Here is a 12,974-nt window from a genome sequence, read left to right as displayed (position 1 = left end):
GCGTAGATACTATGCTTAATTCCTCATTCCTTATCTTTCATTTCATTTATCTTCTTTTCACTTCTTCGAGATTGGATAATATGTTAGCATATCTTGGTTAGAGCAAATAGAATTAAATGATGTTTTGTTTAATCTATATTGCTTTGTTCCTAACAAGCGCGTTTCTTTACTCTATGGTTTGTCTTGAATTCATTTATGTAAATTGCAAAAGATTTACATTTCCATTATGCTGGCATATTATACAATGTCTTTGTGTTAAGTAGAATTGTATCATGTTGTGTTTAAATTAAATCACATTAGTTGTATGATTCTTAGGCTTAACACATATTTCTTCTCTATCATCAATGTAGTACTTGATTAAATATTTATTTTAATTAAGTCACACATGTATCAATTTAATCATGGAGCATTGAAAAATCAATCACATGAAAATTAAATTAAGAACATACATGTACATCTATCAAATGTATTAACTTTAATCAAAATATACATTGTTTTAGGCATTAAAGATAACACATTTGAGACAAAGAGAAGCATGTGTATATATATATATATATATATATATATATATATATATATATATATATATATATATATATATATATATATATATATATATATATATATCATGTTTTCATATACAAAAGTAGGTCACTATACATCCAAAATGTGACCTATCTTACATCACGAGATCATCTCCTATCCTTGGGGCTAGTGGCTGAAGAGTGACGACTAGATGCTCCCTCCTGATCCGACCGTGAAGGTGGACCCATAGGTGTATAGCGTGATATAGACCGTGAATGGCTCCGAAAGGAACTCCTACGATCCCTATCCATAAGGATCACGCGATACGAGGTAGCCTCAGCCTGAGCTGCTGCTAGATCATGCTGTGCCTGTTGAAGGTTCTCTGATAGAACTCTCTCTCTCCCTCCATATTTCCACCTGTACTCGAAATGGGGAAAACAAGTCATCATGCCGACCCGCGTTCCCTTGAGGCCTATAAGCAACCTGTGAGGAACTAGGGATCTGTGCCATCATGGAAATATTTGTCACTGCTTGTTGGATCAAGGAACGCCACTCCTGCACATTAGCTGTAGCAATAGAACAAATTTTGTATTAGTACCATTTTATATCATCAAAACATTAATCAATCAATATAAACCTACTATACCTGGATCTCCCTCACGCCAATAGGGATCGTGATATGGTAACATCTGTGACTGGGAACTACTAGGCTCCCCACGCTCAAATGATCTGTGCACGATGGGTACAGGTCTCCGTATTGCCTCGTGTTCCCTCTTTTGGGGAATAGGAGGAGGATCCAAGGCTATGGTATCATCTCCTGAATGGTGGGGAGCTGCATCTGACTCCTCCTCATCTCTATCCTCCTCCTCATCATCCTTGTCCTCATCCGCATCCTCATTCTCCTCATCATCATCTCTATCTGTGTCATCCTCCTCTCCTTCCTCCTCCTCGACACTAGGCTATTCTCCTATGGGTGGATCAGGATCTCCTGCCTCCTCATGACCCTCTCCCTCCTCTGGCTCCTCCGATCTGGATCCCTGATCCTCATCTCGATCTCCATGTCTCCATGGACCTGGATGGCCTGTCGGGTGATCTGGTGGAAAGATAGGCCCCGGGTATGTCCTCACAAACCATGAGAGATACCTGCGTTGTGCTCCGGGATCTGCGGCATAATCAGTGACCACATCCTGATCAGACCCCTCTATATCTGTAATCTCGATATCATCTGTCGTAGGTCTCGCTACTGCTCTGGGTCTGGGAAGGACTCGTGAGTGTCGAGTGTAGATGGGTACATCGGCTGGAACACACTGCTCTAGCCCAAACTGTCTCCGTACTCGGTCAAAGTAGAATGGGACTATGATATGTGGGTATCGTCCTCTCAGTAGGTGGTTCCTCTGTAAGCATGCTAGCTGCCTCTCCATTCCATCCCATCTGTGCATCCGCAGATATGGTCTCCATACTGTCACCTCAGCTGTCAATCTATCGAATGTCACTCTCCAATATAGTAGATCCCCAAATCTCCACTCGCTGGTAAGTGGATAAGCAAACACCCTAGGTCGCTCACTAGCCGCACATCAAATAGCCGACAGGCATGGTGCATGTAAAGTGCTCAAATATCCACACCTGCAGAAGTGTGCATGTCATCAAGCTACAACCCTGTCCAAAAACATACTCCTCGAGGTCGTGATAGAGATGTGCAAGCATACTCTGACCCCAGGCATATACTCTCCTATGTCTCTCCATAGCCTTGATGCACCATGTGAGACCCCCATGCATGTGCGTACCTCGCCCATTAGGGCAGATGGCTAGTGCAATGATGGCAATCATAAGATGTCTCATAAGGGGCACCTCTCCTGTAGGATGTAAGAGCCAACTAACCATGATGCGACCTCTCGTCTCACCGAGTATGACTCTCCTTATGCAGTATAACTGCTCCCTCTGATAGTCCTCCGCTAACTGATTGGTCGCGTATGTCACGGTAGCTCCTATAATAGGTAGGCAAAGTATGCGGTACACATCCTCAAGTGTAACCGTCATCTCTCCTACTGGGAGATGGAATGTACATGCGTCAGGATCTCATCGCTCCATAAGTGCCATCAGCATCGCAGGATGGAATCGAATGGCTGGCATAAGGATCATATACCACAAATCTACTATAGATAATGTATCTCTCTGCCTGAGTCAGCCGGAGAATCTGATCTCGCAAATTGCGAAAAATCTGCCCTGCCGTGTGCTCTCATGTATGGGAGACCCTGCAATACAAAAACACCAGTGTAATCAGTACTTAATCATCAAAATCATCTATGCGAAAAACGAAAACTGTCGAACATCGAAAGCTAACCCTTGCCAAGTCCTGATTGGGACCATGGTGCCCTTCAGGGACCATGGCGCCCTGAGAGGATCATGGCGCCCTTCAGGGACCATGGCGCCCTGATAGGACCATGGCACCCTGATAGGACCATGGCACCCTGGGTGGGACCCAGGGTCAGATTCCAAGGCCCACATTCGATCACAGAAACTCAAAGTCAATAGAAATGCAAAAAGTCAAAGTCAAAGTTCAGTCAACTCACCTCGTCCAGTGGCTCGTCACTGATCACGGCCTGTCGCATGATCTCCATCCTCGTGGGATGCTCCGGTCATCGTGAAGGCATGATGATGGCTATGTGGGCTCCGCTGCAATGAACAATACTTAGAAATCAACAAAGTGACAAATGCAATAGTCACTTTCAAGGTATATATTTTTATTTTGGTTTCAAAGCCCTAATTTTCCTCTATCACTCATTTCATCATAACTTAGGTTTGGGAGATGCGATTTTCGAACCGTTTGTTGTGTAGGAATCGTATTTTTGTTCCCTTACTCCCTTGATGTTCCAAAATGTGCTCTGATGAAGTCTCTTTAGTGAACATCTCTCATCAATAATCTCTCACACAATTTATCGTAAGTAAACATGTTATCCTGTTTCACCTCCCTAATAAGCAAGCCGAAACAGGGGGGCCATATAGCTACTCGCAAATTTCATCACTTTCCTTAGTAAGCATTAGGTGATTTTGTGATCTAACGTGTGTTTTGTAGGGTGCGGTTCCTAACTGTGTACAGCAGATATCGCTGGAAGCTTCGGTTGACGGACTTATGGATATATCCTTTTTCAAATAATGTTTACTTTCCTGTACTTTAGCTTGCATATGCACGTAGTACTCATATGACCGCTAAAGTGGGGGCTAAATGTAACGTCGTAAATTGTACGCACTTGCTAAAGCACTACAATTTCACACCTAGTTTAGCACCCGCCTTGGTGCATTTTGCATTTAGCATTGCATTTCCCCTTTAGCACTTAATTAATCAAATTAATTAGGTCTAAGGTTCTATTTCATCATCTTCCACATCATAAAGTTGGGCCCTTTCATTAAAGTGTGCCCCTTTCATTTTATTCCTCCAATACATCATTTAATCAAAAACCCTAATTAGATCCTATTTTGAACTTGGGGGCTTGATTTCGGGGGTCAAAACATCTCGAAATCACTTGTAACTTCGAGATTCTCTCTAAAATCATCATATCCAACAGTTCTGAAAATTTGGTGAAAAGTTGTCGGGACCAGGGCACCTGGAGTACACACGATCCCGGACATTTTTCCCGAAATTTTAGGAGCGCGATCCAATCATAAAATAAAGCTTAACCCCAAGAAATTGGCGAGAGATTCAATCTCTAGGTCGGCCAAAAGTTGAAATTAAGACCTAGGGTTTCATATATAAGAGCTCTCTTTCTTCATTTGAAAGGATGGGATTTTTTGGTTTCAGGGGACCTTCTATGCAGCGAAAGAGCAGATCTTTGAGGAGTTCAATAACATTCAACATCCATCCATCAAGCATTCATCAATTTCATTCATCCATTTAGGGCTTTGAAGGCATTGAAGAGCAATAAGGGATCAGCGACTAAAGATTGGCTTGTACCCCTCCCTTGGGGTTGGGTATGATTTCATGTTGTTTTCATGTCTTTGCATAAGCTTCATTACATCATTTGTATTCATGCTTTAGATCACTCTACATCTTGATTTGGAGCATTTACATTATCATTTACAAGCAATTAGGGTTTACTTTCTAGGTTGCTCTAGTTTGCTTACTTGCATTTTAGGATCTTGCACACACACAAGGTCTGCACACACACTACTTTTACAATACAACTTGGCTATTCATGGAGGTGGAAATCACCAAAGCGGGGGTTTGACTAAGGCAAAACCCTATATAGCTGCCCACCATACCTTTTCAGATATAAGTGCAGGTTTCGAGATTCGGACGACGCCGCAAGTTGTAGATCCGACGAAAGAGGACCGAGACAGAACTTCACACCAAATTTCAGAGCAAAAAACTAGGACAGGGGCGTGGGGCACCCTGGTCCTGCTAGGACAGGGGCGCTGGGCGCCCTAGTCCTTCTGTCAGACAGCAAGTTTCAGACAGCTTTTCAGGTTACCAAATAGCAATTTCAGGTGCAGTTTCAGGAGCAGAATCAGGACAATGGCGCTTGCGCCCCGTCTTGAACATTTCCACTCAGATTTTAACTCCGGGTACGCATCTGCATTCTTGTCTTATCCTTGTGTTTACAGCTTTCCATTGTTTAATTTCAATTCTGCAATCTTGTTATTAGTTCATGCTTGCACTTTGGAATTGAACTTGCATCATTTTATCTTTCAATTACAACAAAGGAATAGAAACCCTAATAGGTAGCCCGTGGCTCTCTCTTACACAAAAAGAAGTAGCCAATTGTGTGATACCTCTAGGCTCTTTTGCATTCCACAATGTGTGTCAAAAGGTAGGATTAGGACATGTTAGCCTAGTCTCGCTTTTTCCCCTACACAGTTATATTTCATGTATATATTCTCCTGTCGGGTGGGTATGACTTGTGCCCAAGTTGAAAATTGTTCCCAAAATGTGAAATTGGACAATGCAGAGCATTTGGCGAGCGCCAAATTTGGCGCTCGCCAAATGCAAAAAAATGACTTTTCACATTTGGCGAGCGCCAAATGTGAAAAGTCAATTTTTTAAATTTGGCGCACGCCACTCGCCAAATGGTTTTCTTTGGAAACCACCAACCCTTTGGGTTGGATTGTACTTGGGCATCCAACCCAAAGGGTTGGACGACCATTTTAGGCCTGTAACGTGTTTTTATCAAAAGATTAAAAAATTTAACATATTTTTGGCCATGCTCTCATCAGGTTTGCACGTGTTTCAGTGAAACTTAAAAAAACACCATAGAGACTTCAAGATCTCTCTTAGCTATCCAAGCATGTAATGTTTTTCACATTTTGATTTCGTTAAGGCTTTCATCTATAATTTCTTTTGTTAGTGTGTCATTTTTTTGTCAAAAACCAACATGCACTAGTTTGGCTATAGTTTTTTACACGTTCATCGGATTTTGAAGAAACATACATTTTTAGAAACTAGACTCCATTCTACACAATTTTAAAAAAAAAAATTGATTTTCAATTAATTTTCAATGATTTTAGGGGGGAGCACGCTCAAATTTCCACTTTTCAAGGTGTGTCCAGTTCAAGAATTAGTAAAAAATCATGTACTCATTAAAAAATTAGCCGAAAAATCCAACATAAACTACAAGGTGTTAGCTAGTTTCTCACCGAAGCGATTTTAAAAATTAAAAAAAAAAGTTAACATTTTAGGGGGGCCACAATAGACGCTATGTTATGTTTTTTGTATAAAAACAGGACAACTTTTTGTGGCCCCCCTTTTTGAAGCCCTTAATCTCCACCATTTTAAAAAAAAATAGTAGTTTATAAAGAAGACTCGAAGCACTCTAACTCTTGTTCTTGTTGCATATTCTAATTTGGAGTGTAACTATGTTCAATTTGTCATTGAAGTTCAGAATTTGCTGATTTCAAAAAAAAAAAAAAAAAAAGTGGCATCTTAAGACCCCCTTTTGGTACCACAACTTGGTGCACATACCCATCAGATATAGTTTTTTGTTCTAAAATGTATTTTGATTAACAATTAACGCTAATTAAAATTGGTAAAAAATTCAGACACAAGTCCTTGTCAAAAATAGTTTTTGGAGAGCAAGAGGCGTTTCAATGTATATTAGTATTTATATAAAGGCGGTTTTGGTGGGCTTATATTGGGAAGCCCCTTGGGATGTAGTTACTGTATTGTTGGGAAGCTTCGGTCAAACACGGAGGGAGGAGGAAAGAAGGGATTTCTTTCTTGCTTGCTTGTTGACGTGATTTACTAATAGACATGGCGTCCTCCACAGGATTTTACCAACGACTTGGTTCTGTTTTCTTTGAGTGATGGTAAGATCTGATGGATTTGTTGTTCTTTAAGAAAAATGTACGATGTGGGATGGAAATGATGCATGATGATGATACAAAGATGCAGCTAGTAGCCATAATTCTTTCATTATGCCAAGTTGCACCATACATGGTGAAGTGACAATTTAAAAAATAAATAAAAAATGAATTATGCAATGGTAGTTACCAGTAGAATCATAGATAAATAACCTTTTTTTATTATAAAAAATTTGAAAAAATCAAAATTATACAAATTCAAACAAATATTACTAATTACAATAAAATGATTGGTCATCATATAAATCAAATTGATTTTAACTGTAATATTTCATGCATTCACTAAGTTTTGATTCATGCTAATCAAATATTAAGAACAAGATGCAAGTATTTAATCAAAGAGGATTCAAAAATAGTTACAGACATATTAACATCTAATGAAAAGAACATGAATAATATTTAATTATTCATGCATTCACTAATTAAGTCTTTAAGTCATGATGATTAAATATTAAGAACAAGACTCAAGTATTTAATCGAAGGGGATTCAAAAATAGTTACAAACAGATTAACATCTAACGAAAAGAATATGAATAATATTTAATTATTAGTTTAAAAAATACAAAAGTATGCTTGTAAAAGATGGAGAAGTGCATTAAATTCAGAGTTAAAAAAAAGAAAAATAAGAATTGGATGTTCATATTGTGACAAACTAATTTTAAAATGAATGTTCAACATATAATTATAAAAAACAACATTATTTTCTCTTACAACATATAAATCAATAACAGAAGATTAAATACTTATATTATATTTTGACAATTTTAATCAAACAATAAAAAATCTATAAATTAATAAAATAATTTATTTTATAAAATAATTAAATAATTACAAGTAAAAAAATATTTTATATTATATATAGCAATCATAAAATGAGTGTTACCTATTCCAGACGTGCTAATAATCGGTAAAATGCCTCCACCACTCTTTCCCTTCTTCCCTCAACTACCACTGCGCTCTCTCTCTCTACTTCAACACTTCCCCGGAACCGAAATGAGTGAATGGACATATAAAGATTCCGGTCGACGCACACACGTATTCGTACCACTTTCCTCTCCTCCTCATTCTTCTCCTTTCCCTCCAAATAAAACAAACAAGCACCCTTATACAAATGTCCGGACGTCTCATCCACCTCGTTGACCACAAGATCAGGAAACGCCAAAGAGTTTACAGCTGGCTCCGCGACACGGCTCACGCTACCTTGTATCTCCAGATACCTTGGGCATTCCTACAAATTGTATTATATTAAAGTCAGTAATATGAACATTTTACATAAATACGAAAACCTCTGAATTTGTAACAATTATTATTTATTTACCTTCATAGACTGAATACAAGGTTTCACAGCTGATATGGTGTCACATTCGAGCACTAGTTCGTCCAATCGTTCCACTCTCTCCAAACTTTGTATACCGGGCACCTTCCAACAGGTATTTCGAAGCAACAGATCCTTCAATGACTTGGAGTGTTGCAAACCTTCTATTTTTTCAACTTTGGGGCAATCCGCCATTTCAAATTCTTTCAGCGAAACCAAATCAGCAAAGCTTGGGAGTTCTTGTATCTGCGGACAATCACATATAAGCAATTTTTTAAGGCTTACGAGACCACTAATACACCCAATATTCTTCAGCACGTGGCATTTTCTTATTGATAGGGTTTTGAGAGAGACTGGCAGTGTCTCTATCTCCATTAAATGGAGATTTTTCTCAACATCGAAAGTTTCAAGATCGGGAAAACAATTACTGGAAATTGATATCCTGGAGACTTGTTTGTGGTCTTCAGCCCGGGCATCAAAATCCATTTCACCAATAGAATCTATAATTCTAATCTTCTTCAATGAGCACAAGTTTACAAGAGAAGTTTGCAAGCATTTTAACATCGGACTTTCAAATGACTCTAATTTGACCAGTGCACCAATGTTAGTAGGTAAAGCTCTCAACTTGATGCAACCTGTTAGATCCAAGCTTTTCAAGGATGCCTGGTTCACTATTTGATGAGGCAGATCTTCTATTTCCTCGCAACCTCCGAGTCCCAAGAACGCGAGCTTCTTGATGTTTTCAAGTACATCTAATTTCAGTTTAAGCTTGGCACAACCCAATAAATTTAGATTTTCCAGGTGCATCAGCTGCTTGAAAGAATCTGGCAACTCGCTCAACTGCTTGCAATTACAAAACTTTATAGACTTCAAGCTTTTTAAATTGCCAAAACCATCAGGTAGTGAGGACAGAATTTCACAATATGATATTTCTAGCATTTCCAGGTGTATCAACTGCGTGAAAGAACCTGGCAACTTGCTCAACTGCTTGCAATTTTGTAGATATATAGACTTCAAGCTTTCTAAATTGCCAAAACCATCAGGTAGTGAGGACAGAATTTCACAATCTGATATTTCTAGCATTTCCAGGTGTATCAACTGCGTGAAAGAACCTGGCAACTCGCTCAACTGCTTGCAATAACATAGATTTATAGACTTCAAGCTTTTTAAATTGCCAAAACCATCAGGTAGTGAGGACAGAATTTCACAATCTGATATTTCTAGCTTTTCCAGGTGTATCAACTGCGTGAAAGAACCTGGCAACTCGCTCAACTGCTTGCAATAACATAGATTTATAGACTTCAAGCTTTTTAAATTGCCAAAACCATCAGGTAGTGAGGACAGAATTTCACAATATGATATTTCTAGCATTTCCAGGTGTATCAACTGCGTGAAAGAACCTGGCAACTCGCTCAACTGCTTGCAATTTTGTAGATATAGAGACTTCAAGCTTTTTAAATTGCCAAAACCATCAGGTAGTGAGGACAGAATTTCACAATCTAATATTTCTAGCTTTTCCAGGTGTATCAACTGCGTGAAAGAACCTGGCAACTCGCTCAACTGCTTGCAATAACGTAGCTTTATAGACTTCAAGCTTTTTAAATTGCCAAAACCATCAGGCAGTGAAGATAGATTTGGAGCAAAAAACAACAAATACTCCAGCGATTGGAGGCCACAGAACTGTTCTGGCAAACTGCTACCGTCAAAGTCAAATAAAAGCTTTTTCAAATAGTGAAGACGTCCAATTGAGCTTGGAAGCCGCTTCAATTTTCTGCTCCTCTGTATAATAAGCTCTCTCAATTGTTCAGGAGGCTGCACGCAAACATTATTATACTTAATTTAATTCAAAAAAGCATGAACGAAAAATAAGCTTTTTAAGTGATCTTATTAACAATGAAATCAAAATACTTACATCCACATTATCTTCCCACAATTCTTCCAGCTCATCAGCACCATGAATCTCTAAAACACTTAAATGTCTTAATGTAAGCCATACTGGAATTCTTTTTAGGGGAAAACCTTCCCAGCGAAGCCACACAAGATGTTCTGATAACGATGCAAAATTTTCTGTGAAATCATTTCCTTCTACATGAAGAATTTCTAATCCATTTGATAATCTACTTGAGATTCCCATTAATTGCGTGTACTCTTTGTATGCGACAAAAGTAGCTGGAGGTTGTATCCCTCGAATTGGCATTTCTTTCTGAATTAAAAAAATAGAAATACAAACTATTTCAATGAACTTAGTGAAAACAGAGGCAGACAGAAGGATACCTATACGATATCACTTATCAATGATTAACGATAATTGAGATGCCAATTAACCTCACCTTGAAATGTTTCTTTATGTCATCAATCTGTGGCTGCCAAAGACGATTTGACGAGTGTCTACTTGCAATCTCCCTTCCCATATCCCTGAGATGATCATGCATCCTTAGCTTCTCCCTCATCTCGTGGAAGAAGTGTCCTCTCCGATAATCTCCCTCGTCAACCAGCTCCACAAGACACTTATTCACAAGTGTTTGTAAACCGTGCAGACCACTCCAATGCATTCCATCCCACACTGCTATAGCAGTGCTTTTCCTTTCTCCAATGAGAAAACAAGCCACATCCAAGAACATCTCTTGTTCTTCTTCATCCAGAGCATCGTAGCTAAGCTGTAGACTTTTTTTGATGTCGCCAGGCAATACTCTTAACATTTTATGTAACTGGGATTCCCAGTAATCTTTGGACTTTCTGCCATGTAATTGTGCACCCAATACCTTCAGTGAGAGAGGTAAACCATTGCAAGCCTTTAAGAACTCTTCAACCAGAGTTTCAAATTCAGCATGTGGAAAGGGTTGCAAGAAAGCATGCCAGCAGAATAACTGCTTAGCATGTAACTGGTTAAATCTTGGCATTTTATAAATGCAGGACAGACCCCATGATTGAAGGACACCCAATTCCCGGGATGTCACAATAACCATACTTTGGGATACAAGATTGTCCTTATTTGGCAAGAGAGCATTCAACTGGTCGATATGATCCACGTCATCCAAAACGATGAGCGCCCGATGAGAGCTCAAACGATTTCCAAGAACGGCCTTGCCTTCATCTACACTGTCGAATGGCAAATGACGCACACCGAGGTCTTTTAGAAGCTTTTTCTGCTTTTCAGGCAGAACTTTTCTGGATGCTGCATCTCGCACGTCTTCAACAAAACTGCATTTTTCAAAGCAGGAAAAATTCCTGTTGAAGAACTCTTTGGCCAATGTGGTTTTACCACTACCTCCCATGCCCACGATCCCCGTGATTTTTTCGTTGTCATCACTGGCGATTGATTGGAGGCCTTGTACCAGTTCATCCAATCCAAGTGGATGTTCGGCTACCCATAAGGGATCTTTTTTCAAGATTTGAAGTGCATGATTCACAATATTCTTTAAAACTCTGGCCTCGTCCCTAAACATTTTGGGCGGAAAATTAAAACTAAATCTAAAAAAACAACAGAAAAGAAGTCGAACCAAAGAATTGGACATAATATTTGACTATCGAAGAAAAAGAGAAATAATACATACTCGTTATTGTTAACCGGGTAGCCGGAACGGAATGAAATGTTGTGGAGTGCCGTTTTCCACTCATCGAGCTTTTCCTGGGTGTACCTGCCTTTCTTTCCATATTCTGAAAATGCATGAGCATATATTCCTTTTTGTACCCATCTGACATCTGAGGACTCAACATGATAGAAAACGGGAATGATTTTAGCAGGAGTTTGGAGCATGAAAGCTAGCTCAGCCAAACACCATGGGGATTCGGCATAGTCGGGAGACAAAATTGCAATGTGAAGGGAGGCACTGGTCATTGCTGCTTGTATTTCTGCTGGTATCAAATCGCCGGGCTGAAGTGCTTCTACATCAAGGAAAGCTCGAAATCCCATGCCATCAAGTTTTTCCTGAATTTTGTTGGCAAATGTGTATTTCGTATCGCTTCCGCGATGGTTAATGAATATCTGCCAGGGCCCCGTAGATGCAGACACAGAGAAACATGGTGCGAGCTGCTCAAAAGCGTTTTTGGGACGAATCTGATCATGGCTGGGTGTAGAAGAGGAAGCCATTTCAAAGGAAATGAATTTAACGGAACACGGAGAGGAGTAACGAAACCAGGATCGTTTCGGTATCAGGTAAAACAAGGGTTCAAAGGTAAAGAGAGAGGATAAAAGCTAGAACAGAGAAGTTCAGAAGATGGAGATGAAAGATGGAATTTTCGAGATGAAGAAGAGATGAAGAAGAATGAAAGCATAGTAAACGGTGTGTACGAAAGCGCGTGAATGAACAGCGTTCCCACAACCTCTAGCAAAGAAGCGTCCCGCGGAAGGCAACAATAATTATAAAGGATCTTTTGTATTTGGAAAGAAGAAACTCTGTTTCGCAAAGTGAAACTTGATAATTTCATTCCGTCCGTCCTTTTGTCAATGTAACTTTCACACGTATTGAGTACCCAATAAAATTACCGACTGGGTATCAAAATTTGAAATTACTATTGTACGGATAGGTTTGAAGGGAGAGAAAATGATTAAAATCGTAGTAGATTAAAGTAATATTAGTTACAATAATTTAATTATATTAATACAATTTTTTTAAAATAAATTGTATATTAATTTTGATTTATTTTTAGTAAGTTTTTTATGTCAATAAAAAATATTTCATTTATGTTATTTTATATAAAATTTTAATTATTATTTTTTAGATTATAATTCTAATTGGTTTGATGTTTTTTTAATTTAATTTGTTCATAATTATAATTTTTT

The 12,974-nt window shown here is 38.8% G+C and overlaps 1 protein-coding gene across 1 annotated transcript; it reads right to left on the bottom strand.

Moving 5' to 3' along the window:
* Window positions 1–7,759: 7,759 nt before the first annotated feature.
* Window positions 7,760–12,538, bottom strand: LOC131064252 (disease resistance protein Roq1). The gene is made up of 5 exons (XM_059208270.1): window positions 11,746–12,538; window positions 10,522–11,629; window positions 10,104–10,394; window positions 8,195–10,003; window positions 7,760–8,104 (listed from the first exon to the last, which is right to left on the bottom strand). The coding sequence occupies exons 1-5, from the start codon at window positions 12,279–12,281 to the stop codon at window positions 7,760–7,762; spliced, it is 4,089 nt and encodes a 1,362-aa protein (XP_059064253.1). The 5' UTR covers window positions 12,282–12,538.
* Window positions 12,539–12,974: the final 436 nt, after the last annotated feature.

Source organism: Cryptomeria japonica, chromosome 7 (genome assembly GCF_030272615.1).
Source record: "Cryptomeria japonica chromosome 7, Sugi_1.0, whole genome shotgun sequence".
NCBI lineage: Eukaryota > Viridiplantae > Streptophyta > Pinopsida > Cupressales > Cupressaceae > Cryptomeria > Cryptomeria japonica.
The sequence above is the reverse complement of the archived record's forward strand: the minus strand, read 5'-3'. Positions and strand labels throughout refer to the sequence as shown.

Bases quoted from the DNA above. Each gene is read 5' to 3' on its own strand.
- LOC131064252 (XM_059208270.1), bottom strand. From the start codon at position 12,281: ATGGCTTCCTCTTCTACACCCAGCCATGATCAGATTCGTCCCAAAAAC. The intron at 11,630-11,745 runs GTATGTATTATT...CAAAATGTTTAG, and splicing joins TACCCGGTTAACAATAACGA to GGACGAGGCCAGAGTTTTAA. The intron at 10,004-10,103 runs GTAAGTATTTTG...GTTTGCGTGCAG, and splicing joins TGTGGGAAGATAATGTGGAT to CCTCCTGAACAATTGAGAGA.